Here is a 27,932-nt window from a genome sequence, read left to right on the forward strand (position 1 = left end):
AAAAGCACTTACGAAAAAAAATATAAAGGTTTTTATTCTATGTATTTATTAATTTTTTTCGATCCATTTATTTGGCAGAGTTGCAACTTTATGCACATGTTCATAGCATCAAATGATAGTAGACTAGACAAGGTTTATGGAAAATAAAGTTTCAAAGCGGGACCTCGCGGTACTTAGCAGGAATTTAATTTAATGTGACCCGCTCCATACAAAAAAATCACAAAACACATTTTTCTGACCAAACTATAAAGTTTTTGTAATTTTTGCCCAAAACAATTATTATTGAGATTAACGAGCTCTATCTATCTACATAAAAAAAATTATAAAAAAACAAAGTTGGTCCCTAAGTCACTAAAATCATAGAATCGACCCACTGTGCAACGCGACGAACAAATTTATTCGAATTAATTTATATTGTTCATTTAATGTTCGTTTTTTCAATAGTAATAATAAAACTTCGCGAGAAGAATCGGTTGTTTATAAGATACGAAGGCGCTTCGTAGAAGAAGTTTCACGAAAGGATAGTAAGGAAAGTGTCCCTGTTGAAAAGATGACATAGACAGTCCAGGCTTGTAATTGCAAGAAGGTATGAAAACTGGACAGCTAAACTGTGGAGAAATGTACTTTATTCGGACGAGACAATGCGGGTGTAGTGCAGTAATTAAAGACAGTGAATGTGCTTCTAACTATTAATTTTAGTTAAAAATGTATTTTCCTTTACATACTTCACATTTTTTTGATATTGCTTGGAAGATGGACGAGCTCATGGCCCACCTGGTGTGCAGAGGTTACAGAAGCCCATAGACATCAACAACGTAAATTCTGCCACCCACTTTGAGACATCAGTTCTAAAGTCTTAGTTGTAAAAGTACAATGGCTGCACCACCCTTCAAACCAAAACGCATTACTGCCTCACGGCAGAAATAGGCAGGGTGGTGCTACTGTTGATACATACCTACCCGTGCAGACTCACAAGACATCCTACCACCAATAATACTGAAATTATATAATTTAGGCTTCATATAAAATCACTCTAGTGCAATTTCAATTTTTTCTTATATTCAGCTTCATTACAAACTGATTAAATTTATTGCTATACCTATGTGAGAATATATACATATGTATGTTATATATGGCTGTTTCATAACATAACTGGTTACATATGAGAAGGAACACTTGCATAAATACACATATCAATATGATTTAGATAAAAAAAAACTGGTATTTTAGATCATTCTTAATTATATCACCAGAACTTTAAATAAAGGTAATAATTGACTTTTAAGAAAGCCAACAACTAGGTAGCGATGGTCTTTGCCTCGAGCAAGGTTCAAAGGTGCCCCCACAATGTGGGTTTTCCTTAAAATATTCTGCCCCCAGTCCAAAAAGGCCCACAAACATGACGTAAAAGTTGCAGTTCACTTTGAGATATGAGATAAATGTAAACCAATGTTTTAGGGTTTTACAGTAACAATAGGTAGGATGAATTATAATATGTATGTATATATGGCAGTTTGTTGCACTCAGCGGTGGTCACAGGACGTGCGCGCGCCCACCGCCGCAGTGTAAGAAAAGGGACATTCCATCAAAATAATAGTGCTATTTATATTGTGTGCTAAAGTTTTTTTTACTGGGTTTCAAGAGTAGAGTCTGATAGTGGAATCTGCACCGGCGGCGAGCAGCCAGGGCTGCGTGGGGTGGAAGCGCAGGTCCAGCACGCACAGCTCGTCCTTGACTTCCGGTCCGCGGATTTGTTTGAGCGGGACTATCAGCGGGTTCTGCAGGAGGTCGCTGCAGACAACATCACACTCATTAGGTACGGGAAGGAGTTTACGCGGTCCGGCGGCAGTCGGGCGACACGTACTTGTAGACCATCCCGTGCGACACCACCACGTGCGCGTCGTCGCCGCCCGTCGCGAACAGCGGGTAGCGCCGGTGGAAGGCCAGCGCGCGCACCGCCCCGCCGTGCAGCCGCAGCGTCTGGTAGGGCCGCGGGGACAGCTCCAGGTCGAACCTGCAAGAGAGCACCGCACCGTCACCCCACTGCAGCACGCGGCCGCACACTCAGGACCAGTACGCACCACATGCACTTCCGGTCGTAAGAAGCCACGAGCATGTTGTCTCCGGCGGGATGGAAGGCGAAGTCGCTAATCCACTGCGCGCCCGGCCGCAGCTTGCGCACCAGCTCCTGCTTGAGCAGGTCGTAGAGGCGCACGGCGCGCTGCGTGGCCACGGCGAGCAGCGGGCGCGCGGGGTGGAAGTGCGCCGCCTGCACCTGCCCCGCCAGGCGCGCCAGCGGCAGCTGCGAGCGGCGCCGCGACACCTGGTGCACGCACACCGCGCGCCCGCCCTCCGCGCGCACGCTCGCCGCCACGTAGTCGCCGCGCCCGTGCCACGACACCTGCGCACGCACTCATTACAACGAACGTCTTTATTGACGAGAAGGGAAGCACCCGGGTGGGTTTTTTTAAAGTCAGAATCTAAAGATCGAGAAGAGATTTAATTTAAATGCGATCTATAAAATTTCTAATTGAACTTACGTGCACGATGGGCTTAAAGTGCGTGATCGCAATGCGTATCCCTTTGGCCCAGTCCTCCGGAGTGACCCGCTCCCACTTCACCGCAGACGCTGTGCGCTCGTCCGCTGCGCGTTATGACATTTTAACACACTCAGTACATTAGTCGACTCTTACAAGACTTGGGGGGACTAGAAAGCTTATTTTTTAGCTAAGAGCATTTATTTGAGATATATTGATTTAAAGCGGATAAAAACTTATTTGATAGCGAAAAAAAAAGTGAGTCATCGCATCCAAATGAAGTATGAGTTGTTGAGTGAGTGCTCACGCTGCACGTCGTGCTGCGGGGGCGGCTCGTCGAGCAGCTGGTCGGTGCGCGCGGCGCGGCGGTGGTCGCCGATGCGCGTGCCCGGGTTGAGCAGCAGCAGGCGGCTCCCGGCCGCGGCCGCCACCAGCCACAGCGCGGGCGCGGGGCTCCACAGCACGCGGCTCACGGGCTCGCCTAGCTCTATTGTGCGGAGACAGCGACCGGTACTAGTCTCCCATACTGAAACCGCATATAAACTATTTTATTACGCATTTATAGAGCTTTTTGTAAATTTTATTTACATAATCTGTATCTGTATCTATATACATATGTATCTAATTGTGGCTCACGCATCTAGGATTGACTACAATACAATTAAATATTACTTTGGCCTAATGTCCTGACTGGACCACCCGGATAACAAAATACATATTTGTAATTTTAGTGCAGCTTGATATTGGAGTGTGTTTTTAGTTTTTACAATATATTTTAATTTGCAACTTTGTTCTGTGACCTCTGACCGAAAGTGCCCTACCCTAATTCAATCTGCAATGAGTGGCATGAGCCGAGCCGGCGCGCTGCGGTGAACATGTAGTATTGTTATAGTACGGACTCCGTTATCTCAATTAAGCAAAACGGTACCAGTTCAGTCAATCTTTTCTAAGGGTACGTTGCAACTCAGTTAACAAATATGGACTGCGACGAGATACAGTTCTGTTGGTTGCATTGAGACGTACTCTTGACTGCGCCGTCGTCGCCGCCGCTGACGATGTACTGTCCGGAGGGCTCGAAGTCGACGGAGCGCACGGGCGCCGCGTGGCCGCGCAGGCACAGCGCCTCGCCCGTCGGGAAGGGCTGCAGCTCGCGCGGGGACGGCAGCCGGGGCACCAGCTCCGACGCAGATATCGTCAACTGGAAATGTACTACTTGTTACTACACTGCCGCGCTCTTCGCTCGTTCCGATTATTGTGCAAATGTGGGGGCGATAGAGTATTATACACAGCGACAGTGACCCTCATCTTGATGGCCCGCGGCGCCAGGTACAGGTCGAGGCAGCGCAGGAAGCGCTCGCGGACGAAGCGCTGGTAGGCGGGCACCTCCCGCAGCGAGGCGTGGCGCGTCGGCAGGAATGTGTACTTGCGCTTCCACGGGGTCTCCTTCAGCTTGTTCCATTCTTTCATCTGCAGGACAATTCATTCGCTCAGTCTCAGTGCGGCCCTCGACGGTGGATATCGTACAAGTGGGCGGGGACGGTACCTCCTTGGCGTCCAGCAGGTACTCAGGCGGCGGGTTGTAGCTCTCGGCGTGGGGGGGAGGGGGGCGGCGCGGCGGGGGGACGGGGCGGTGCGGGGCGCGGCCCCCCTCCCCCTCTCCGGTGGAGCCCCACAGGTTATAGAACTTTTTCTCCTGTAGTATAGACAGACTTCAGGTCAATACAATAATTTTCTTTTTGATTAAAAAGTGCTAGTTAATACTATTACAGTTTCGTGTAATGACGATATAATTTACTTTCCTATCAATTGGAATGTCAGATAAATTTAATTTCCACAAAAACTTGTGGAATATTTTGCATCATTTTTAAACAAAAACTATAACGTTATAACATAGCTGTAAATCCCAAATCAAGTGTATATTTATTTTATGTCAACTAAACAAGCATTTAATTAGTATTTAAATAATAATAAGTGAATTCTCTTATTATACTAATTAAATTAATTAAATATACCGATTAGTAAAGTGTGGCGAATACATAATTTTGGGCGATTAATAGGTCAATTGAAAATGAATTCAATTTAATTGATCAAAAAAGAATCAATTGAGAGATCAATTGAATTCTGATAATGTTGATGGCAACATATTTGAACGTTAATAATTAGTTAATGTAATGAGGAGTACATGATGAGAGAGTGTGTGAACTGACCCGTCTGTCCCTTCTCTCGGCGGCCAGCTGCTTCCTGGTCTTGGTCCAGCCCATCTTGAGGGCATGCACGATCTTGGCGATCTGCAGCTGCTCGGAGCGGGACGGCAGGAACGAGCGCTTGTGCTCGGGGAAGGCCCGCAGCGGCGTCGCCAGCACCTCCCGGCTGAACCACTCCACCCACGGCTGCGGCGGACACACGCGGCACACACCCGTGTGAGCACATTTGGAATATTAATGCGAGCATTCTCATGTCAAATATGAAATACATTAGTTTCTCTGTCATATTCACAAAACAATTATTATTACATACATTATTAATATATTATTATCTTTCTTTCAGATCAGTTTTTTCAATCATCTAATCAGGAGACCCTTATCTCGAGCGACCAAAGCTTCCTGAATACTCGAACATGCTATTTTGCTACAATTCTGTGAAAGCATATTCCAGTAGACACATTACATAATGTATGCAAAAATTCTATTCGTGTCTGTATGTTCTATGCCATTAAACGAAATGTTTGTTTTAGGGGGAATATTTCTGACCTGGTACTCGTCATGGTCAGGGTTGGGTACTTGGCCATCCCGGATCCTCTGTATGAGCTGCAAGTCTTCCTTGCTGAGCACCACGTCCTGTCCTGTTGAGGGATCACGTACTGTTCTCCAAAAATCTGGATCTTCACATTTTCTACAAATCAAATAATGAACATGTGACTCCTTGTGACATATCTAAGGAATTATTCTATTATTATTACTTTTTTTATTCATGATACAAATTTTACAAAATCTTAGTCCTTTTAGTGAGGCCTGATACCACTGGGTATGAGACCATATATTGCATGCACAAGAAAACAAAACAATGATAAAAATGAACTCTTTAGTGGTACATATTATGTTTGTCTTTGTAGGCATATGAGTTTGCAGTTCAACTCATAGTCACCATCGCTCATGAACAATGCCAATGCCAGGGACTTAGCCTGGCTTCTGCCAGTCTTTAATTATTTTCATATCCTATGAAATGTCGTTCACCAAGTAAGACTTAGAAGTCTTCAACAACTTGTGTGTCTCTGTTAGTATTATCTATTTCAGTGATTAACAATGTATGTTTATTGTAATGATTTTAAAATAAGACGGCACACAAAAGTGCCATGGCACAGTGATTGAAAATCATTAATCTAAGATCAATAGTCATCACTATCAATTAGTTGAACCAGGTCAAATGGCCAGTCTTTATTAGTTATCAAGGAATCTTGTTCCTTACTTGAGGAACTCATCAATTTGATCTCTCTGTGGTGGTTTGACAATCTTCCGTCCATCCAGATCGTAACCAATATGGGGGTATTCATTGTACCACCACATCGGTATATCCCCCACCGTGTTACGACGCTCCTCCTCATCGGACGTGTCACCCGATTCATATTCATCTGTAAGTAGTAATACTGTGTAAAGCACTTCAACAATCAAAAAATATTTAAGATTTATGTTACATACTTCAAATGTCTGAAGACAAAACAAAACAAGCAACTGTTTCATAAATTCCACTAGCGACCCGCCCTGGTTTCACTTTGGTATGGTTGGGCTTCTTACAAACAGTAGGCGAGATAGTAGGGTACGAGACGATACGGGGGGAGGGGAGCGGGTCGTTGCGTGAACTCGCTTGAATTGTACTATCGCTCCTGTATTGATACGCATTTCAATTATGTAGTGTAAAAAAGTGGTTAATAATGTGCATGAAAAGCTTAAGGCCTCTGACGTCTATAAATAATAAATAATTAGCTTTGCAATCACCGCATTATAAATGACAATTTTTAAAAACTTTTAATGGGTATAGTAAGTTATCCTTCAAAAATGGACATCTGACACCGCTGACTTATTTATAGATCTAAAGAAGAATATCCCACTTATATGCATACATTGTTTTGTTATATCTAAAAGGTTTAGACAGTGTTTATGTTAAAAGACATAAACAACTAACAAAACTAGTACATAAATAATATCAGTGTTTGCTGTTCTGTTCATTTCTGGAGCTTTAGTGTAAGAAAAACAAACCTAAATGTCAATATCAAAAACAAAAAAAAATTGTTAAACATAAATTTAACCTACATGTTGAGATGTCTAGGTGTTAAGAGAATGATTTGGTTTGGATTTTGGTCACTGGTTGAACTCCAATACAACATATAACATTTAACAAAAGATAATTGCGTCATACTAATTAACACTTTTTATTGAACACCTCTAATATTAAGTTCATCAGGTGATGCACATTAATTGCCCCTAGTGCAATTTTTTTTATTACTTTATGGATGAAGGAGCGCACAGCCCACCAGGTGTTAAGTGGTTACCGGAGTCCATAGACATCTACAACGTAAATGCGCCACCCACCTTGAGATATAAGTTCTAAGGTCTCAAGTATAGTTACAACGGCTGCCCCGCCCTTCAAACCGAAACGCATTACTGCTTCACAGCAGAAATAGGCGAGGTGGTGGTACCTACCCGTGCGGACTCACAAGAGGTCCTACCACCAGTAAATAAATATTTACAGTACATAATATAAGTAAGTAAATATATAAGTAAATATTTACAGACAATCTTCAACAGCAAGGCTCAGATCAGCAATGTTGAACTCTTTCAATTTCGATTTTTTTATTGCTTTGATGGGTGGACGAGCTCACAGCCCACCTGGTATTAAGTGGTTACAGGAGCCCATAGACATCCACAACGTAAATGCGCTACCCACCCGTCAAACCGAAACGCATTACTGCTTCACGGCAGAAATAGGCAGGGTGGTGGTACCTACCTGCGCGGACAAGAGGTCCTACCACCGGTAAAAATTGCTATCAGCTACCAACAGTGTAATTAATAATCCAAACCTGAGAACCTGATATGTCCTATAATAAAACTTACCTTTCTGTTCAACAGGTTGCATTTGTGAAGATCCCTCAATGACGTCAGCTAGTCTATCCACACTGCCTTTAGCAGTGGTTCCTTTTTTATTTTGTGACTTTTCTTTTAAGTCTTTATCTGGTTTCTTCGTTTTAATTTTTTGCTTTGCTATTTTTTTCTTTTGTTTATTTTTCAAAGTCTGTTTTTCAGATTCACTGCCACTGGAGCCATGAGTGTGTCCAATGCCAGATTCTGCATCACTTTCTGTGTCACTATCTTCACTGTCTGCATTGTTATTGTCATTGCTGTTCACAGATTCACCTTCAGCCTCTGAATCTGTTAGCTCCTGTAAGAAAAGATTTTGCCTAAAAGTTTTTTTGTGGATACTTAATGAAATACTCTAAAAGCATTAATGCTTGAGTTTAAATTGATAAGTATCCTATGAAGCTTTTCAATTTAAAGCAATAGGACACAATTTAAGACAATAAGTTTTTTGTTTCCTAAAGGAACATTAAGAGCAGGAACCATCACAAGCTCCCCTATGAAAAACGAAAACCAATAGCAGTCCCTCTGTGATTTCTTAACCTAGTAACTTCAACAGAAGCAGCAAGTCTTTAAGATGTCAAGGCTCCAAAAAAGAACATTTCATTGCTGTCCAAGGCCAGTGGTGTGAGTTGTACAAGGTTACATCTAAAAGACCATGACAGAAACCTTGGAATCAGTAGTAACTAACAGGATCACTGAATTAGCTAGAAATCTTGAAAGCTTAAAGTACCCAACCAGTACTTATTTTGTATGCTACCATCATCATAGTCGGTTGCTCTTGGCAGAGCAGTCGTGGTCGTGTGGAATCCTTGTTTATTAATGCCTTGACGGATGTTTTCCATAGTTTGTGAGCTGAGGCTTGGCGCACGCACTCGTTAAGTGGGGTTTCAGTAAGATCTTTCACCTGATCAGACCAGCGCATGGGGATTCGTAGGCTACCAGCTCAAGCAAATAAAATGACTGTAATTTAAATAAAAACCACTTCACAAATGAAACATAAGAAACCAATTGAACAAATAAATCCAGGATAGGGCTCTAACTAAAAAAAAATTATTTCAAATCTTGTCCAGAAGTAACAGATATCTGAAAGAGTACATAAAAACCACAACAACACCAACTTCAGAGCCCGGAATTTGCATTTGGTAAACCTTTTTGCGTTACGGACATATAAATTGTCAGGCAGTATAATAATTTGGCTAAATGTCATGGTAATCTTGATATCTTTGAACTTAGACTCAGGGGATTTGTCAAAGTGTGAAGGATATCCTATTTAACAATAGCTAGTTATCAATATTTGTAATTTCAATTGTGTTTTCAACAGCCAAAGCTATGCACATTAATATGGTTTTGCTGAGTGCACATACTATTTAGATTGCAATCCAGATTAGATCTAGGTACTACTTGTATGATTTAGCTAATATGTATTATAATTATTGTAATTTGTTTTGTGCATCAATAAATAGTCTGCATTCTTTTTAATTTGGTTAATAGGATTATAGTGTAATACAAAAATAACCTACTCACAGACGATTCATCTGAAGCATATTCAACATCTTCATCTTCAAGGGAAGACACATCACTGTCCTTAAACAAAACTTCCTGAAATATTTTGAAATAAAGTTAGTTAACTAGAAGCTGGGAATGGACGAGAAAGTCACTTCTTGCACTGTGATATTGTACACATATGACAATAAAAGGATAAATTGTTGAATTTAACACACCTAAGTTAGGTGATATTATTAAAAGAAAAACATTTTGTAGTTTTCCACATCCAATTGGCCTTCCTGGTGGCCTAAGATGAGGTACCTAGTTTACTCATATCAAATTATATGAATATACCAAGTTTAAGATTCGGCAGTCAGATATCAATTTTTCTAAGGAAACTTGTAGCTCAGATTTAATCATCATCAGTAGAAATCTTGTAATCATAAAAAATCAAACAAACAATACCGATTACTGGTGACTGGGTGATTTGTAAGGCCTGCACTCATATGCACAACCAAGCTGCCATGCAGACAGGCTTGAAGTGGGGGACATTTATGATACAATAAAACAGAGACTTCAACATTGTCTTAATGTAGGTGGCACTAATGTTTGTTTACATTGTGGCATCTGAATTAAGACTAAAGTGAACTGTGAATTAACAAGGCAATATTTAAAAAGCAACTACATTTAAGGTTGATTATAAATGAATTTCTGAGAAAGTAAAGCAATTCTTACATCTTGATCCTGATCAGAGCCTTCTTCATTTCCTTCATGCTCGGAATCCGTAGAATCACCTTCTATATTCAATTCACTCAAAGTAAGCTCTTCTAGCCCCTGAAAAAAACAGAGTAAATTAAAAAGAATAAATATAATATTGGTAGCAAAAAGTTTAAAAAGCTTTTTAACAAAGCGGCAACGTACTTTAGTATTAGATGATTCTTGTTCATACTTAGATTCAACCTTATTTTCTGTTTCTATTTTTCTTTTCAAACTTAACCCAGCTTTTAGAGGAGGCATTTTTATTAAATTAACATATTCAGCGATTTTGCAGAAGCACGTGTGTTTGATTGCTGCGCTTTTATTTTGACATACCGTACCACTACGGCCACTGAAGTAGGAAACCTATACCGTACGGCAAATGGCAATTCGGCATACATTTACATTGACAGTTGATTTTTTAAGGGATTTTATGACCTGGTAACTAAAACTTTTAAGTCATGCCTTATTTTAATTTGGTAGTTTTCCAATTACAGAGCATAATGCGACTCAGTGGCACACAATGCCGAATTATGCTGAAGCTTAATTGGAACGTGAATTAGTTTTCAAATGCATCAGCAGAGTGCGCTAAGTTCATGATGATGATTCGATCAAGCCATTGCAATGTTTTCAAAAGTATATTCCTGTAAAATAAATTTGTTTACAGATTGAAATTCTAAAATGAAATTGTATTCACATTTTAAATGTGGAATATAAAAAAAAGTAATTTTTTGTAACTTAATCCATACTTATATTTATTTTTTTAGTACAGTTTGAATTAACTTTGAACATTTCCAAGAAACTACGACGAAACGAAAGCCTTACAAATTTTTTCAACAATAAATAATATTACTAACGATAATATAAACAAAATTTCGATCAATGCCAACTTAAAGAAAAAACACTTGTCAGTTTTCTGTGACTGAGTTGGTATTGATTGCGAGTATCACGCAAGAGCAGTACTTTTTAGAGTGCTCGATTATGCGAAGCGTTGCGTTGCTGTAGTTGGAACATTCAACGTTGAGCATCATGCCGCATAATGCGCTCTAGTGCTGTAATTGGAAAACTACCTATAGATGCTTATTTTTATGAAAAATGATAATAATAATATGGAGTGAAATAAAATGAAGATGATTAATTTAAGACATTAATCAACTGGAATATGGTTAGATGAGCTATCGAGGCATGACTCAACATTGAAGAAAAGTCGAGACAGTCCTGTTGTGATGAAGAAGTCTAAAACGTCTGGCAGTCTGTTCTGGTCTGTGGGCCAGTGTGTTGGTTCCGGAGTTGAGACAGTAGTCAAGAACTGTTTATCTATACTTTTATTCAGCTCCCTTCCACGTGTAGTTATTAATCTAGAGCCTCAGTGCGAATGGTTCGCATTCGAGTCACCCCCAGCAATAAATCTGTAGCCCAAGCTTACAAAGTGGTCAGAAAAGTGTCACTTATTTTATGTTTTGGGAGACAATAAATTGATGATATATTAAAGTCTCCATTTCTGTCACTGACTACTACTGTGGTAGCCTGGATATGTTCGGTACAGTAGTTCGGTTACACATGGTGTCTAACAGTGGCTTTAATTATCACTGCTGTCCCGCCGTGGGCTGTACCGTCTGGATGATTTGTGGAATAGATCTTATATCCTTTAATTCTTATCGAGCTGCTGGTCGTCATGTGTCTCTGAAATTAGGAGAATGTCTAGACTATGTAGACAGATCAGGATTTCCACTTCATCGATGTTGGGTGCCAAGCCATTGATGTTCCCTGTAGCTATTTTTAGTGCAGTCATTTTATTAACTTAGAGGCTAGTACTGCAATGAGTTCAAGTAATGTACTCATTTGCTGTAATACAGTAGCAATCTTTTGGGATTGTTTTATAAACATTTGTTCTATGACTTTTTAAGAGTCTGGTTGATGGATTGTATTATTTTGATGTACCTTAGATCTGACTGTATAGGCATACGATTTGTGCTCATGTGCTTTCCTCTGCTTCTGCAGGGGTTCATTTTCCTCTTTATTCTGATTTGCAGATGTTTTATTATCAGTTTCTTTCTTATTTTTTGAGGTTTATACTTAAATTGCTTATGTTTACGTGGTAAGTGTTGCGAGGTTTTCCTTGATAGGATTTATTTGTATACTTATCGTTGTATTCGAGTTTTCTCTAGATGAAAAATAATACAGGTTTACGAGTTAATAACCTTTGTTACACAAGAGGTGTAACCCAATACTGGTGGTAGGACCTCTTGTGAGTCCGCGCGGGTAGGTAACACCACCCTGCCTATTTCTGTCGTGAGGCAGTAACGTACTTGAGACTTTCGAACTTATATGTCAAGGCATTGCGCTTCACATTTCATTTTATTTTTCATAAAACAGAATTTACAAAAGATTAGGCTGTATAATGTGATCCTTTCGCCTTTCGCTTGGACAAATTCATAGATTATACACTATTTAGGTACCTACCTACCATTAAGCGACAACTCTCAACCGAAACATATTGAAAAAAGAAAATATATGAATAGACATTTACACGGATTTGAAAAATATTTATAAATGAAGAATACTAAAGAATTAGCTTGTTTCCCTTGAAACATAAAATTATATATTATGAAAATATTAAACTTAAGCATTGGATGTATGGCTTAGTTCCATTGCCTTTCTCTTCGAGAAAAACCCTACTACTACTACTACCATGACATGGGGTAAATTGGGATTCTGGGGTAAATTGGGACAAACCTGCGGAAGATTCTCAAAGTACTTGTAGCACGGAATCTACCTAATTTTCTTTAAGGTAATATTTATCAATGTATAGAAGAAAAACCAAGTTAACTATGGAAGTACTAGACATGAGTTAAGTTGGTCCCAAAAATTCGTCAAATTAAATTTAAAATAGTGGTTGAAAAGTGCGTTTTAAAACAGCTTAAAGAACTTTTAAAAAAAGTAATATTATCGTTGTTTTTTCAATAAGATCACAGTTTATATAAGTTTTTAATACACCTGGAAATACCACAACAAACGGTAAGTTGCAATATTCTTATTTTAAATACAATATTTCGACAAAATAAAAAATGTATATTTTTTCCATTCTTTTTGGGGAAAATTGGGACGTATGTAGGGTAATTGGGAACGAGACTGGAAAAATTTGGGACGAGAAAACACAAAATTGGAACGCCAAAAGACAAAATAGGGATGGCTTGTTAGGGTTGTCACTGATATCTTATAATAGATTTTTTAGCCTATACTATCACTTAATTGCGTGATGTAAAGAAGGTTAATGTGTTTATCAGTTAGTTTATGTAAGTATTATAGGTAAAAGAAAAGTATATATATAATTACTTTTTTTTCGCGACATTTACCTTGTAATATCTGCCCGGTCGTATGTTCTTTGTAGCAATAAAAAAAATTAAAAGTTAAAAGAACTCAAACGAATCAAAACTTTTGTTATTTCCGAATCTATTCACGCGTCGAATCATGATTTTGTTAACATTCACAACGCACACACAAATAAAAACAGGCCTCAGATTTTAAATGTAACATTAATTAAAAATCCGAGATATCCAATTATGAGTGAGTGAATTAATTGAGTTTAGTTATTTAGCTTAGAAAGAATTTCTTTTATTTTTGTTATTATTGGCAGTAATCAGATAAAGCTGTTTTTTTATCTTATTCACCTGATATCTTACTCTTGCTCAAAGATTATTTTGAAAATGTTGATTAAATAAAATTGTATTATTGCATTTCCAGTCCTTTTGTTTTCTATTTTTTATTCTATTTTATGATTTTGTTTCAGAGTTGTGATTTTTAAGGAAATTAAATAATAATTTTCTAAAATGTAACATGCACATACTTTTTTTGATCATTGTATTGTATTCATTCACGTCACATCGCTTCGGAATAGAAACCAGCTTAATTTACACTATGTTTTGTATTGTGCTTAAATTATGGATTGTATTCATCATTTCGGTCCATATAAATAATTATATGGCACCTACCTATATATCGCAGTACTACGAGTTGACAATCCTTACAAATATCCCAATTTAACCCTTAACCGTGTCAATTTACCCCGAACGCTGGGTAAATTGGGACGGCCATTATTTTACCGATTATTTCTTTAAATTGAATAATTAAAATAATGTAACGGTTTTTATCACCTAGGTACGTTCATGACTCAACTTATTTCTTTGGTTGAGCAGTGACTATTTAATTGGAACTCTTTTAAAATTCAATCTGAAGGTCGATTTTGTCCCTATTTACCCCATTGTACGGTACCTACCATTAAAATTATTTTAGGTTAGGTTATCAAAATAAAGAAAAAAGTAAAAGTATCTAGTGAGGTACACATTCAAATTAAATAATTATGGTGTATCAATATTACGTAAAGATTTAATAAAAAATAAGTTTTACTCCTAACTACGTATGCTAAACAAGTTTGCTGAAAATCCTAAGTTTTAAATACAAAATGTTTCGCAATTTTGTTAAAGTTTTTGAACCTGTTAAAAATCACTTAGTAGGTGCATTTATAATGAATATACATTTCGTGTTTTAAAATGTTATTGACTACATTAGTCTGCTTAATTAGGTGCGTGCGGTCGCTGGAAACGGGGCTAGTACAGGAGCTGCGGGCAGCGTCTACGAGAAGAATTGTGTTTCCAAAGAACAACAACTGACAGATGCATTGAAAAAGGCTATGCCGGGAATCACGTACATCAGTGTGCAAGATATATCTGGGGGTTGTGGCGCTATGTTTGAGGTATGCCATACTAGTAAATAAATAAATAAATAACTGGTCATCCAGCCCCAAATTAGGATTCCCTGTGTTATGGGTACCAGTGAGATACATACTTATATACCTTTAAAAATAAATATAAACACCCAGACCAGAAGAGAAAACAAAATTGTTCATTACGCAACATTCAGGTGTGCTGTACTTTGCCACTGAGTATATTTCTAAGGAATTACATAATAATATACAGTTTGGTCATAAATACTGTTATAATAAAATAATGATAATGACATTACATTTGAAAAACCTGTACTTTTTAAAAACACCTCCATCTGATTTATATTACTAAAGTAATCTATTGTATTACTAAAATAAAGTAGTAAAGTTAAATCAATTATTAACACTTTAACAAAGTGACTATAACCAGGTCAGCAGTGACCATATATAATTTGACTATTCGTTTTAGCTATTGACTATTTTTGTCCAGTAGGATAAGCTATACTAATGTCTCCATATCCTTGTTGGATTATAAGAAAATGCACGCACACCTAAGCTAGTCTTTACTTAGTGGCGTCTCAGCCGGTAAATAAAGTGTTAAATATCAAATGGAATGTCAATGGCAATCAGAAAATTAAATATATGAATTTAATAAAAGCCCTCTGTTATTTTTTAAACTTTTCATTATTTTATCATTAATTTATTATTTTTTGCTGAGATGTGTGGACGGCCTCATGCAGCCAGCAGCAGGTATCAAGTGGTCACCGGAGCTCATATACTTGAACAACGTAAATGCCACCACCTAACTTGAGATCTAAATCTCAGTTTTCGCTACAAAGGTTGTGAAGTACTTAATTCATCAGAAAAATTAGTATATACCTGCCTGCGGGATTAGAACACCCGAACAGTCGCATAGCTCGATATGAATGCACCGGATGTCTCATTGTGCAGGCGATGACCGCTTTTAAAATATCTATGGGCTCTGTTGATCACTTGACATCAGACTGCCACCTCATTCACTCGTTTATGCAATAAAAAGTACCTAACTACGATCTGTGAAACAAGAAATGGAGTCTTATTTTTATTTTCCCCTCTATATTTTAATTCACTACAAAATATGATTATTATTTCACAGATAAGTGTGGAAGCTAAAGAATTCGTAGGGTTGAACAGAGTGAAACAACACAGATTAGTAACAGATTCTCTGAAGAATGAAATAGCAGAAATGCATGGCATCCGTATTCACACGACGCCGGCCGCCACGCAATGAGTATATTGTTGAAGGGGGAAATAGCTTTAAAATTTTCTAAATAACGAATTTCTGAAAGAAAAATATCTAAAAATACAATTAATGCCATTAGACAAGTATACTTATACTGAAGATTCGCTTTCAAAAGTAAAAGTCAACCATTAGCAGCAGAATTTTTCCAATTTCTCTTCCATCATAAGTAAATATGTACTGAGGTTATGATTTCAGATGAAATGAATAAAAACACATGGGACTTGTAGAGAAACATCACAAATATAATCATTCACAAGCTCTAAGTGTCTTGGAACAGCATCACCCAAGCTAATTCCCTCTCCTCTTTTGTATTTTTATTGACCTTTTATGTACATAATTGTTGACATCATAAATTGTTGATATGTTGTAGTGATAGCAATAAGAATTTTTGTTGAGTATCGTATGATATGATTTGTTGTATTTGTTAAAATTTGAAATTGTAGATATATTCTATTTGAACAAAATTTTTTTTTTTTATATCTTGTTTTTGTTCCCTATATATCCCAGGCGCACTTAGCGGTTTCAACCGTGTAAAATTTGTAATTTCGACATAAACGACGCTCGTTAACGGGAGAGGCCCCAGGAGCCGCCGCTCGCTCTGGGCCTTTTTGTTTTTTTGCTTAGATGGACGAGCTCACAGTCCACCTGGTGTTAAGTGGTTACTGGAGCCCAGACATCTACAACGTAAATGCGCCACCCACCTCGAGATATAAGTTCTAAGGTCTCAGTATAGATACAACGGTTATCGAGCCGAAACGCCAATACTCTTCACGGCGGAAATAGGCGGGGTGGTGGTACCTACCCGTGCGGACTCCCAAGAGGTCCTACCACCAGTAATTACGCAAATTATAATTTTTGAAGGTTTGATTTCTATAACACGATGTTATTCCTGAGGATGACTTGAGTATGTGCAGACAGGCATAATTAAATCTAAACTGAACTCTTATCTATTATCTACTTTTTGGTTTGGTATTTTTTTTAGATATTCCCTCTTTTTCATAGCAGCAGCAATACTCTAATCCCCCCTCACAAATACCAGTAGCTCTAATGAATACACCCTAAAGAATCTTGATCGACTGATCATATTATTTATTAAGTCTGTATAAATAAAACAGCACACAGTAGATTTACAACCTATTGGTTATATTTATTTATGAGATGTTTACAGCCTGGTACAGAATCGAAGCTAGACGTTAGGTCTTCCCTTATATATTGTAGTATTCACTGGGAGGTCAATAAAGTTAGCTTCTCATTAAGTTGGAGTTGGGTCTTGATCAACTGTGCTAACGTCACCACCTGTAACAAACGAAAATTGTGTTAGTGATTCGTCATCAGAGTAATCATTGTCAAGTCATTTGTGGTTCCATTTCAATATAAAGTTAACTGTTGCCTAAATGTTACATAATATGTCAACTGCGACGGTATTCAAGAGAATTCATGACTAATCTATTCCTACTTTCTATTATAGATACGACGACTGAATATTGTCGCACAGCATTCCTGCCAATCCACTAACGGTGCTTTGAGGTACCTTAGGCACCGGTCATCGTTCTCCGGCTCACTGAGTTTCTCGTCGGATCTTCTCAGTGGGTCACGTTTCCGATCCGGTGGTAGATTCTGCGAAGCACGGCTCTTGGTAGGGTTCGCGTTAGCAACGTCGTCAGGTTTGAGCCCCGTGAGCTCACCTACTAGTTATGGTTACGCTGATATAGCCTCGCAAGACTATCCGGTCCGAGCAGTCGAACGGACCGGAGATCTCTGTTGTTATCGCTGTACACTTCAAGTGTAATAAATGTAATTCTTTGGAAAAGGGACTCTTAATAATTATTGTCACTATGGAAGGCAATAATAATGATGAATGGGAAATATTTGCATATGCTATGCCCAGGAAAGTGCACAACATCCAGCTTTAAGGTGATTCATTATTGGCCAACCACGCATTCAAATATATTTCGATTCTAAATATACACAGCGTTATGCTAAGAGTTACTGAAAACGTAGTTTTTGTTGGTAAGAAATCTATGGTGACATTTTATATCTTGATACTATTTGAAAGTTCACTGTTATGATGCAGTCTGTATGCATCATTGTGAGTTTAATGATATCTTATGCTTAAAAGCAAATGGTAAATCAAACCCAGCACTATATAAAGGTAATGTTCAAGAACTGGCTGACATTAGTACTGTTGATGAGCGACAGCAGAATTGACAAAACTATATTTCAGCACAAGTTTTGGATGAATAATCATAGGCACTCGTATAGTCCCTGTGTAAGTACTTGCCATTAGCAACACAAATAGATCAGCTAACAAATTGTCTCATAGTCTCGCCTGGATATCAGTGTTCATGAAAGATGTCCAGAAACCATCCCATCCTTTATACTTACTCATATATTATGTTCTAGTTAAGCCCACAGCATGGTAGAGTGGTTGAGTGTGAACTTACCATAAGCAGATCTTTGACGCTGGAGGCGAAGGCATCTGAGAAGGTGTCCTTGGCAAGATCGGGTGCGGAATGTGCGAGCTGCAAGAGGGCGCGGCCCGCCTCCGCGTCGGCCGGTGCTCCGGCGGCCGCTCCGTCCGCGTACTGCAGCGCCTGCTCCAGCAGCGACTCCAGCGAGCTCGCCGCCGACATCACCTGCGCCAGGTCCGAGCCCGCGGCCACGCCGCTCGACCCGCGACCTCCACCAGACACAGTCTTCTGGCACACTTGTAGACCTACAATCTGATTAATCAAAGCAAACGTTTACTCTATGCCGCAAAACATTAAAACTCTAGATAGGTTTGTACTGGTGGTAGGACCTCTTTTGAGTCCGCACGGGTAGGTACCACCACTCCGCCTATTTCTGCCGTGAAGCAGTAATGCGTTTTAATATGCTCAGGCCTTTCCTGCTAATAAGGGATTACCAAATTAATAAGGGATTTTAATATACAGTCAAACTTGGGTAAGTGAGAAAACTCTATAAGTGAGAGTAATAGCCAGGACCCGTCATTTTTAGCTCCTTAGACCTCTATTAGCGAGAGACAGAAACCTCTGTAAGCGAGTCGTTTTTTCCCTCATGGACTTCCGTAAGTGAGACTGCTACTTATCTATACCTCTATAAGCGACAGTCGAGCTTTATTTATTTATAATAATATTATTTAGGAGGAACAAATGACAAAACAAATTACAAATTTAACATCTGCTATTTTATGACCCATTCTTAAATTTCATGGAACTTTTTAACATTGTTTTTGTATTGTTTTCTCGTCAATATAGAACCTATTCTATTTCGTGGAACTAAATAACGTTGTTACTTTATCGCATTCTTTTCGAATGGACACGTGTCCCGGTGTACCGTCCTGTTTGTTGGACTTACTCAGTTTATCGTAATCAATTGCGAGGGAAAAATCTGTTCTGCATCATGTCAAAACGGAAAATTAAAGTACTGTCATTAAGTGATAAACTTAAAATAGTGAATGCGTTTGGATCTGGAAAATCGCGAAATGACATTCAGAGGGTTCATTAGGGAGAAACTCGGGTTAGTGAGAAACCTCTATAAGCGAGAATGAGATTGTGCTCCCTTTAACTCTCGCTTATCCAGGTTTGACTATAATTCATACTAAACATTATTAAATTGTTAACATTAAATATTTATTATTAATTTATGATTATTAAAAAAAAAAAAAATTAAGTGTAACTTCTTACGCGCGCACATAAGTACACGCACCCTTTTTTTATTTAACAACATAACAATATGTGATTCCACACAATGCAGTTTTGGAGTTCATGGATATTGAAATATTAACAAATTTGAGTCTAAAACAGCTCATGATTTTGAATAGCCCTTTTGAACACAAATTTAAGCCTGTAACAGTCAGAGTTTAATGGTCTTTCAGCAGTTTTCACCATATTTTTGCTTAATAAAGCAAATATTGATAATGAATACAGTACAAAATCTTCAATAATTACCTCAGGTTCATAGCATGTGAGAGTGACATCTACAGGAGTGAACATGCAACCTTGCTTTCCATTTGGCACTCCTAATGGTACACAAACATATGCACGTAAACCCATTCGACCTCCAGCCAGTGAAGTGTCCAGAGTAACATGGACAGGCTCACGGCATTCACGGGAGTAATACTCGTGTATAACAGAGGAGTGGTTGGTTACTTCATTGCCAGTCGCCCACCAACCTAAAAATAATACAAATGAGTTTGAATTTAAATGTATAAGGTATGCTAAGGGAAGTAAAAGATCCAATTTTATTAATTGGCAATTGTCAAGAGTGTTAACTATAAATGTGGAAGGCTATAGAGGAAGAGGTAGACCTAAGAAGAAATGGATGGATTGCATGAAGGACGATATGTGTAAGAGTGGAGTGAGCGAAGAAATGGTATTATAATAGAGGAGTATGGTCAGAGAAAACATGTTGCGCCGACTCCAGGTGACTTGGAGAAGGGCAGGAGAATGATGATGATGATGAGGCAATTAGTGTAAATTGTGTATGCGTCTGTGAGTATTGTTACATATGTGAATTTGAGTATAATGCAGGTATAGCTCACCAACAATACTTTCAGAGGAATTGACTCTTCTGTTCAGCTCGTAAACATCCATCGCGTAATTAAGTTCCGCTTCGACTTGATCGGCATGTTCTTTGTGTGGCACGCAGAAGCAGTTGGTTACTTCCACCACTCCTTTGTCGCTCGTGCCTGCAGCAACAGCACAACATAACCTTACAACGCCTTTACACATTTGTATTGCACCTGGCTTATGTGACCAAGTAAATTTATCAAATTAACTATAACGTTGATGTGGAAAAGCCAAAGTGAAACGTGTAATGATAATTGACGTCCATATTTAGCATTTAGGGATTTTTCTTATAAATAACAACTCATAAAATTTGGTACACGACATGACGTTGACAACTAACGTCCTTTGAATTTATAGTTATTGCATGACTTATAAATCAATACGAACCCAATAAGGTGCCGATAACTCTGTGAGAATCTGCATTTCGACGTTCGTATGCGTCCACAATTTGAAATAAAACAACAGGATGGACCTTCACACTAATATTGAGAGCCATTTTTAATTCGACCAAAAACTACAAACCCAGAAACACAGAGTACAAGAGAATATTGTAGGTATGCTAATTTTAATTTTTTTAGGGATTTTATGAACTGGTAATTAAGACTTTTAAGTCATGTCTTATTTTTATGAAAAATGATAATATGGAGTGAAATGAAATAAAATGAAGATGATTAATTTGAGACATTAATCAACTAGAATGAAATAAGATGATATGGGATCTTAGTAAAATGGTGGTCATTTACTGAGATTTGTGAAAGAAAAGGCGTTGTTAGCTGACAGTTATTTAATGAAAGGAATTCACAAGTTGAGCTGTCGTTATATTGGACACAGTTTTCGTTGTTGATGACATTTCCACAGCCAGGCTGCAGTCACGGCGCGGCCCTTGGTTCGCGGCGCGGCGCCGTCGTCGCACACCACGTAATCTACGCGACTGTCCTCATCCAGCTGAGACTTCTGAAAAATGTACATTTGTTTAAAATTAGGAAAATATGTATATTTATCAAATCATAGAGGAAATGTGACAATCATGAAATTTTTGAACTACTTTGAATTAATATAAATTTATATAAATATAAATATAAATATAAGAATATAAATTTATTGCCCTTGTAGGCAGACGAGTATACGGCCCACCTGATGGTGAGTGGTTCCCGTCGTCCATGGACTTCAGCAATGCTAGGAGCAGACCCAAGCCGCTGCCTATCGTTAAGTACTCTCTACAAGCCTCGTTTGAAGAAGGGCATATCATATTGTTGTGCCTGCAGCACGAGCGACCTGCAGCACGCGCCCCCCGTAGGCCCGCAGGTAACGCCAGCAGCGCGCCCGCAGTTGTGTGTCCCCGGCCTCCACCGCGAACGTTACTCCCTCAAAGAACGCCGGCAGCGACTTGCTGTCGTCTATCTGGAAACAATACTTAATATTTAAAAAAAAAGTAAATTTAAAAATTAATTTAAGTTTAATGTAGAACGGTGGGCGTGAGTGACTTCAGACGAAATGTAATGATATCTCGTGTGCATCGTGTGCACAATAAAAAAGAAATTGCATTTATATTACTGCACTAACTATTTTTTACATATGGCAGCAATATTTGTATTACGGGTAAGCTAATTTTTTATTATTAAAATGTATGTTTCTGGTTTTTTTTTACTGCTTAGATGGGTGGACGAGTTCACATCCCACCTGGTGTTACGTGGTTACTGGAGCCCATAGACATCTATACCGTAAATGCACCACCCACCTTGAGATACAAGTCTAAGGTCTCAAGTATAGTTACAATGGCTGCCCCACCCTTAAAACCGAAACGCATTACTGCTTCACGGTAGAAATAGGCAGGGTGGTGGTACCCACCCGCGTGGACTCACAAGAGGTCCTACCACCAGTAAATCCGTTAGTAATAGTATTAAGCCAGAGTGAGTGTACGTGCCGCGTGCTCGGCGCCGCTGTCGGCCCCGGCGTCGGTCTCGTCCGAGTCCGACTCGACCGCGAGCGACGCCTTGACTCGTTCGTCGCACACGAACTGCACGTCGGGCTCGCCGCTGTCCCCCCTCGACCCTGTCGCGCCGGCGGGGGGGCCCGGCGCCCGGCCGCGGTCCCGCACGTCCTCGTCGGTGTCCGCTGACTCGTCAGTTTCTGGACGACAAGTAATTGGTCAAAATTACGTTTTAATTACATTTTTGCCTAATTTGTAAGCAGCGGCTTGGCTCTGCCCCTGGCATTGCTGAAGTCCATGGGCGACGGTAACCACTCACCATCAGGTGGGCCGTATGCCCGTCTGCCTACAAAGGAAATAAAAAATAATAATAATAATTAATTTTGTATTGTGGTTTAAAAATATTGGTAGCGGCGTCCGTCTGTTCTTATTAATGAACGAGCAATCGAGCTGTCGGCGTGGTGCGTGAACCTGTAGCGTGTGGTGGTGCGGTGCGCTGGTGCGGCTCGGTGGCGTAGGGGCGCCAGGGCACGCGGCGGCGCGCGCGGCGGCACGCTCGCAGCCAGTCCGCGCGCACGGCGGGCACGGCGCCGCCCGCCACGCGCCGCACCTCCTGCAGCTTCGGCGTGTTGGGGAACGCGCATCTGCCGGCGACACGGCGCTGTACTCCACGTGGCACAACGGACATTACAACATGTCGGGAGGTCGGAGGGCACGTACATGAGATGCGTGCAGGCGGGCCCCCAGACGGGCTCCCAGCGCGCCCCCAGCGCGACCCCCTCGCGGCGCAACTCTTGGCGGAGCGGGTTCTGGTAGCCGCTCAGCACGAAGCGCACGCCGCGCAGCACGTCCGCTGCGACAGACGCGACTGTAACATATACTAATGACACCGGCGGTCAGGTGCGGGTGTAGCGGCCCGGGCGACTCACCGAGCTGTCCCCGGGGGGCGGGCGCGGTCCCGGCGCTGTCGTCTCGCTTCACCCGCTTTGCTCTCGATGATATATTGTCTATATTTTTCTGGACTTCTTTCTGTGACAACACAATATGGACATCAGTATTACTCCAGATGACTAGCCTATAACTTCGCGTATACAACACCAGTAACAAATTATTGTCATACAGTATAATAGGATAAGCCTTATTTGTCTGTTCGTCACCGTAAGCCGTGAGCCGGGTCGTCGAAAGGCGACTTATGGACACTGGATACCGTCGTCTTACCGATATCCGTATTCCAGTTTGTAAACGAGAAGGCTATTATACAATACAATTGACATTTCGACCTCACGTCTCAGGCAACATTCGCGTTGTGAAGTCAACGGGTTGTTCACCGCGGGTCGGCCTGTCCTTCAACCAAATATATATTTCCGGCAACAACGCGACAGGCGTTCCGCGCCGCTTCCGCCGCTCCTGCATCTGGTGGACAAATCTAGCGGGCTCACCGGGTGCCCCGCGCTATTTTCATCGGTCATCTTGTCACCCTTATGTCTATTAACGGTTTGGTCTATTTTCGCATGGTGTCTGGTGTCCTCTTCATCGTGCATCCGAGCGTCCCCCTCGCTGTCGGAGCGGCGCCGCCCGGCCGGCCTCTTCTGTTTGCTCTGTCGGAGTGTGGCCGCCGCGCTGAGGCCGGGGGAGGCGGCGGGGGGGACGGCGGGGGAGGCGCCGGGGGAGTCCCCGGGAACGTTGCGGAGCGCGCGGGACGTCGCCTTGCGTATTTGGGATTCTGAAAATTGTATTCTGTATGAAAGCTGCGAGACGTACCCGCAGCTAAGCACTCGTCTAAAGTTTAAACGGAAATAATATTAAGTTAAATAAAATTTATATTGTAAATAAAAAAATATATAGAGCAACCCCGGGGGAAACCCCGACGTGCCGCGACCCCCGGGTGCCGGCGCCGGCCGGGGCAGCCCGGGGCGACAAGCCGTTCTACGGCAGCGTGTTTGAACTTCATTTCCCTTCTTCACGCCCTGACTAATATTAGGTATTCATTTATAAACATTATATCCAAGAACATGAAAATTGTGGTTCAGAATTGGCAGCTGTTGAATTATCGACCTTATTGACAACACCGCTCAGTTTAAAACCTACTTACCGGTACTCGCCGGGCTGCTAGTTTTATCGTCCCCCAGTTTCAGCGGACTATCCTTCTGGGTGTAGTATTTAGCGAATAATTCCCCAGGTTTGAACTCTTCCTCGTCCGACGAGAAGGTGTCCAGGGCGAGGGGGTGCGGCGGCGCGGGCGGGGGTCCGTCCCCGGGCTCGTCGATGTGCAGGAACGAGAGGCCGTACTGAAAGGTTATATTAGTTTGAAGCCATGAACAGTTTTATAAAAATGAATATCATCAATAGCATCTCTGCCAAGTCTCGCGAATCGAAGACACAGCAAAACTACTTTTATATCCTAATGTAACAATTTTAATTCATCCTCATCAGCCTGCGGCAGTCCACTGCTGGACATAGGCCTCCCCCAAAGCTCGCCACTGAACCCGATATTCGGTTCTACGCATCCAGTTACTGCCAGCTGCCTTGCGCAGGTCGTCACTTTATCTAGCAGGAGGGCGTCCTACCCTACTTTATTTTAATGATGTTTAAAAAATTTAATTATGTTTTACTATTAGCGATCCTCATGACCGCGGGTTTTAGTAGTGTTTAATACTTATTATATATTACTTATAAAATATTAGTTAGATAGATAGTTATTAGGGCAATCGGGGCGCGTGGTACCTGGCAGTGCCTGTTGTAGGGCTGCGCGCACACGACCCGCAGGCGGTCCCAGCGGCGCCCCCGGGCCGCGGCCGCCAGCTGGTCGCCGCGCCACGCCCGCACGCGCTGCACGCCCTCGGCGCGCCGGGACTCGCTGGGCGACAACATCACGCTGCTGGGGACCAGTACCTGAGCATGTCTCTCCGGTCACTCCACTGTCAATATCTACGTTTGAAAGCGACGGGCAGCAGAAGCAGCCGGGCGCCGGGATATGCCCTACATGATCCCTTGAGTTTTTCAATCCTATTTTTATTCTTATATAAAATTATAGACCCTGTTATTCATGGTGAAGACATTTGTTGACATCTTCAGATACGATGATAACCAGAGTAAAGCTACATTTTTTAATGTAACCTTTTTAGTGATTCCAAAGTACACTATTATTTTAGAAACCTCCATATTTGGAACTGTTTCCTCCTAAGCATCCTAGATATTCATCAATTACAAGACCTCTAATGCAAAGTTCCCTAACAGTTGAGTAAACATACCTCAAAGGGTTCATCAGGTTTTTCAGATCTTCCAACGAGCACCTCCACAGTAGCAGCATGATGCACACCAAGATAGACTGATGATATCTGATTTTTAAGATGTTATTGGTTTTTTTGCCAGGTTTACTTGAGGAAAGTTGAAGTCATACACGATATAAGAAAGCTATCTTGACTATTGTCTATTGATATATCATTATTATATCCACAAACAAACCCATTTCCGAGTACAATAATCAAAATTTACAAAAACTATAGAAAAGAGTGATTTAGAACAAGGTATAGAACTATAGACCAGATTTACATTTCAGCATGCCCTTTTTGTATCGTAGTTTTGTATATCAAAATTACAAATATGAAAAAATTAAAGATTTTAATAGATCATGTTTGTGAAGAGCTTGCCTGGACTGCCTTGGCCAGCTGAAGTACGACTGAGCAGGAAGACTCTCCCTTGCAGCACAGCCATTTCTTCTTGTTCACTTCCAATGCCAACAGATTGTTAGCTGGGTGATCCTGGTAGAGAAGCAAAGATACTATTATGCTATACATGTTACAAAGAACATTACTCAAACCCTTTTTTTCTCCTGTGTTATGGATGGCAGAACACATTTGAGATGAAAATAAGTATCTCCAGACCCCAAATAAAAGAATTGAATTGTGGTATAGTTGTAAGTAAACACTAAAGCAGCAGGTTACCAGGGTAAGATGTAGTCTAATATTATTGATATTACGTGGACTTAGAAAAAAAAATTATATGGCTTAGAAATTTTTGAATTTAAATTAATAAAACTGTACTATATTTTTATTAATTAGGGTTCTACTGCATGCTCATTAAGTACAAAATAACTTTCCATTACATTTATGATAACTTTATTTTCAACTCTTGATTCCCATTCATACTTTGCTCTGATCAAATATATGAAATTGACTTTTGCCTTGAAAATGACTTAGATGCCATTGTGTAGTATTTTTTTTTATACTGTTACTGTATTAGTTTTTTATTTAATTATTGCTTAGATGGGGGGACGAGCTCGCAGCCCACTTGGTTTTAAGTGGTTATTGGAACCCATAGACTTGTGCAATGTAAATGTTGCTACCTACCTTGAGAGATGAGTTCTAAGGTCTCAGTTTTTATAGTACAACCACTGCCCCACCGTTCAAACTGAAACACATTACTGCTTAACTGCAAAAATAAGCAGGGTGGTGGTACCTACCAGTAATTACGCAAATTATAATTTTGCTGGTTTGATTTTTACTATACGATTAGTCCGGGCAGAAGGTTGATGTATCGAGCCGTTGCGGTTTCTTCTCTAGATCCAATTTAAAAACAGCCACATAACATTAATTTGGATCCAAATGAGTTTATCAACATTCCTCATATAGTTCAATTGAAATAGCTAGAGAGACGCCTGGTTTATAAAGTGAGACTAGTTTGGTGCATTTTGAATATGACAAAGGTATACATTATTTAAAAATATCCGATGACCTGGCTTACTGTCATCATGATATCGTTACAATCCCGTGCTTCGCGGTGGGCGGTGGGTAGGGCTTAGTAATTTATCATCCGGGAACAATCACTTACGATAGGTAGGCATTAAAAAAAGTATGCTGTATGTTTCAAGCAAAATTTAAACTTTCAACTACAGTTTCAATATCACTCATTGGTTTTTGTCAATTAATAGGTTAGATTATGATTACTATCAAAACTTACAGGATCCTCGCTGCTGAAGCTAACGACGTAATCAATTTTCACGCGCGGCATAGCGATACACCTTTATTTAGGAATATGTAATAATTTGGCCCTATAGTACTTGATAAAGATAATTGTTTTACCCTTAACGCACATTAACAATAAACGGTCACTTATGATGAGTTATTTAAAAAAAATGTAAAAATTTTAATAATTTATTGCTGGTTCGTTAAATTCGGTCGAAAATCGAAATTAAAATATTAATATTGTTTAGAAAACATTGATTTTTTTTTCTTCATCCGTCGGACCGGTATCGTGGATTTACCTCATACAGCCAAATCATTTAAACGAAAAGCCCCAAGCCATGTTTGTTACATGAAAAGTGATGATAATGATGTTATTGCTTCGATTGATAGGTTTAATGAGGACAGAAGGTATGCTTTTTACTTTATTGAAAAGATAGATTTAGTTTAAACGCGTTTAAGCGTGGCTGTTCTGTGTTTAAACGTGTAATAATATTAATGAATAGGCTTAATAGTAATTTATTATCTGTGCTTCAATGAATTTTTTTTTTTTTT

The 27,932-nt window shown here is 40.1% G+C and overlaps 4 protein-coding genes and 1 long non-coding RNA gene across 11 annotated transcripts; 2 read left to right on the forward strand and 3 right to left on the reverse strand.

Annotated features, from left to right (window-relative positions):
• The first annotated feature begins 475 nt into the window (after positions 1–475).
• Positions 476–6,951, forward strand: LOC149500919 (uncharacterized). The gene is made up of 2 exons (XR_016324576.1): positions 476–586; positions 5,272–6,951. It is a non-coding gene; the product is annotated as an uncharacterized LOC149500919 (long non-coding RNA).
• Positions 1,609–10,293, reverse strand: LOC114250059 (ribosome biogenesis protein BOP1 homolog). Its single transcript, XM_089734661.1, has 15 exons — positions 10,076–10,293; positions 9,890–9,988; positions 9,194–9,268; positions 7,646–7,970; positions 6,003–6,165; positions 5,288–5,429; positions 4,745–4,927; positions 4,081–4,230; positions 3,837–4,004; positions 3,561–3,735; positions 2,845–3,063; positions 2,541–2,644; positions 2,082–2,401; positions 1,865–2,014; positions 1,609–1,791 (listed from the first exon to the last, which is right to left on the reverse strand). The coding sequence occupies exons 1-15, from the start codon at positions 10,169–10,171 to the stop codon at positions 1,638–1,640; spliced, it is 2,523 nt and encodes an 840-aa protein (XP_089590787.1). The 5' UTR covers positions 10,172–10,293; the 3' UTR covers positions 1,609–1,637.
• Positions 10,294–14,154: 3,861 nt separating this feature from the next.
• LOC114250065 (bolA-like protein 3) lies at positions 14,155–16,379 on the forward strand. Its single transcript, XM_028183803.2, has 3 exons — positions 14,155–14,420; positions 14,493–14,663; positions 15,769–16,379. Exons 1-3 carry the CDS (start codon positions 14,373–14,375, stop codon positions 15,901–15,903), a joined length of 354 nt encoding a protein of 117 aa, XP_028039604.2. The 5' UTR covers positions 14,155–14,372; the 3' UTR covers positions 15,904–16,379.
• A 657-nt stretch (positions 16,380–17,036) lies between these two features.
• Positions 17,037–21,033, reverse strand: eIF3f1 (eukaryotic translation initiation factor 3 subunit f1). The gene is made up of 5 exons (XM_028183794.2): positions 20,874–21,033; positions 20,459–20,605; positions 19,866–20,089; positions 18,360–18,638; positions 17,037–17,211 (listed from the first exon to the last, which is right to left on the reverse strand). The coding sequence occupies exons 1-5, from the start codon at positions 20,980–20,982 to the stop codon at positions 17,137–17,139; spliced, it is 834 nt and encodes a 277-aa protein (XP_028039595.1). The 5' UTR covers positions 20,983–21,033; the 3' UTR covers positions 17,037–17,136.
• Positions 21,034–21,252: 219 nt separating this feature from the next.
• XRCC1 (DNA repair protein XRCC1) lies at positions 21,253–27,885 on the reverse strand. Of its 7 annotated transcripts, none has more exons than XR_016324577.1 (12): positions 27,376–27,885; positions 26,067–26,177; positions 25,668–25,754; positions 25,141–25,308; positions 24,509–24,704; positions 23,856–24,139; positions 23,346–23,445; positions 23,137–23,284; positions 22,888–23,060; positions 22,411–22,616; positions 21,762–21,883; positions 21,253–21,440 (listed from the first exon to the last, which is right to left on the reverse strand). XR_016324577.1 is itself a non-coding variant. In XM_089734666.1 (12 exons), exons 3-12 carry the CDS (start codon positions 25,724–25,726, stop codon positions 21,303–21,305), a joined length of 1,584 nt encoding a protein of 527 aa, XP_089590792.1. In that variant the 5' UTR covers positions 25,727–25,754; positions 26,067–26,177; positions 27,376–27,885; the 3' UTR covers positions 21,253–21,302. The 7 variants fall into 7 exon arrangements, 6 of the variants coding, with proteins under 6 accessions (XP_089590792.1, XP_089590790.1, XP_089590791.1 ...); XM_089734666.1 differs by having other exon boundaries at positions 21,762–21,887; positions 25,141–25,294; XM_089734664.1 differs by having other exon boundaries at positions 21,762–21,887; positions 23,137–23,269.
• Positions 27,886–27,932: the final 47 nt, after the last annotated feature.

The sequence above is a fragment of the Bombyx mandarina genome, chromosome 18 (genome assembly GCF_030267445.1).
Source record: "Bombyx mandarina strain Sakado chromosome 18, ASM3026744v2".
NCBI lineage: Eukaryota > Metazoa > Arthropoda > Insecta > Lepidoptera > Bombycidae > Bombyx > Bombyx mandarina.

What these genes read in the sequence shown, in the direction of transcription:
- LOC114250059 (XM_089734661.1), bottom strand. Translation starts at nt 10,171, where the DNA reads ATGCCTCCTCTAAAAGCTGGGTTAAGTTTGAAAAGAAAAATAGAAACA. An exon ending in AAGAATCATCTAATACTAAA is followed by an intron (nt 9,989 to 10,075) that starts GTACGTTGCCGC and finishes TGTTTTTTTCAG; the next exon opens with GGGCTAGAAGAGCTTACTTT. An exon ending in ACTTTAAGCCCATCGTGCAC is followed by an intron (nt 2,402 to 2,540) that starts GTAAGTTCAATT and finishes GTGCGTGCGCAG; the next exon opens with GTGTCGTGGCACGGGCGCGG.
- LOC114250065 (XM_028183803.2), top strand. Translation starts at nt 14,373, where the DNA reads ATGTTTCGCAATTTTGTTAAAGTTTTTGAACCTGTTAAAAATCACTTA. An exon ending in AACCTGTTAAAAATCACTTA is followed by an intron (nt 14,421 to 14,492) that starts GTAGGTGCATTT and finishes CTGCTTAATTAG; the next exon opens with GTGCGTGCGGTCGCTGGAAA. An exon ending in GTTGTGGCGCTATGTTTGAG is followed by an intron (nt 14,664 to 15,768) that starts GTATGCCATACT and finishes ATTATTTCACAG; the next exon opens with ATAAGTGTGGAAGCTAAAGA.
- eIF3f1 (XM_028183794.2), bottom strand. Translation starts at nt 20,982, where the DNA reads ATGGCTCTCAATATTAGTGTGAAGGTCCATCCTGTTGTTTTATTTCAA. An exon ending in AGTTATCGGCACCTTATTGG is followed by an intron (nt 20,606 to 20,873) that starts GTTCGTATTGAT and finishes CTGTTGCTGCAG; the next exon opens with GCACGAGCGACAAAGGAGTG. An exon ending in GCGTCAAAGATCTGCTTATG is followed by an intron (nt 17,212 to 18,359) that starts GTAAGTTCACAC and finishes CGTTTGTTACAG; the next exon opens with GTGGTGACGTTAGCACAGTT.
- XRCC1 (XM_089734662.1), bottom strand. Translation starts at nt 27,426, where the DNA reads ATGCCGCGCGTGAAAATTGATTACGTCGTTAGCTTCAGCAGCGAGGAT. An exon ending in GCTTCAGCAGCGAGGATCCT is followed by an intron (nt 26,178 to 27,375) that starts GTAAGTTTTGAT and finishes CTTCTCTACCAG; the next exon opens with GATCACCCAGCTAACAATCT. An exon ending in CGCCCCCCGGGGACAGCTCG is followed by an intron (nt 23,285 to 23,345) that starts GTGAGTCGCCCG and finishes TATATGTTACAG; the next exon opens with TCGCGTCTGTCGCAGCGGAC.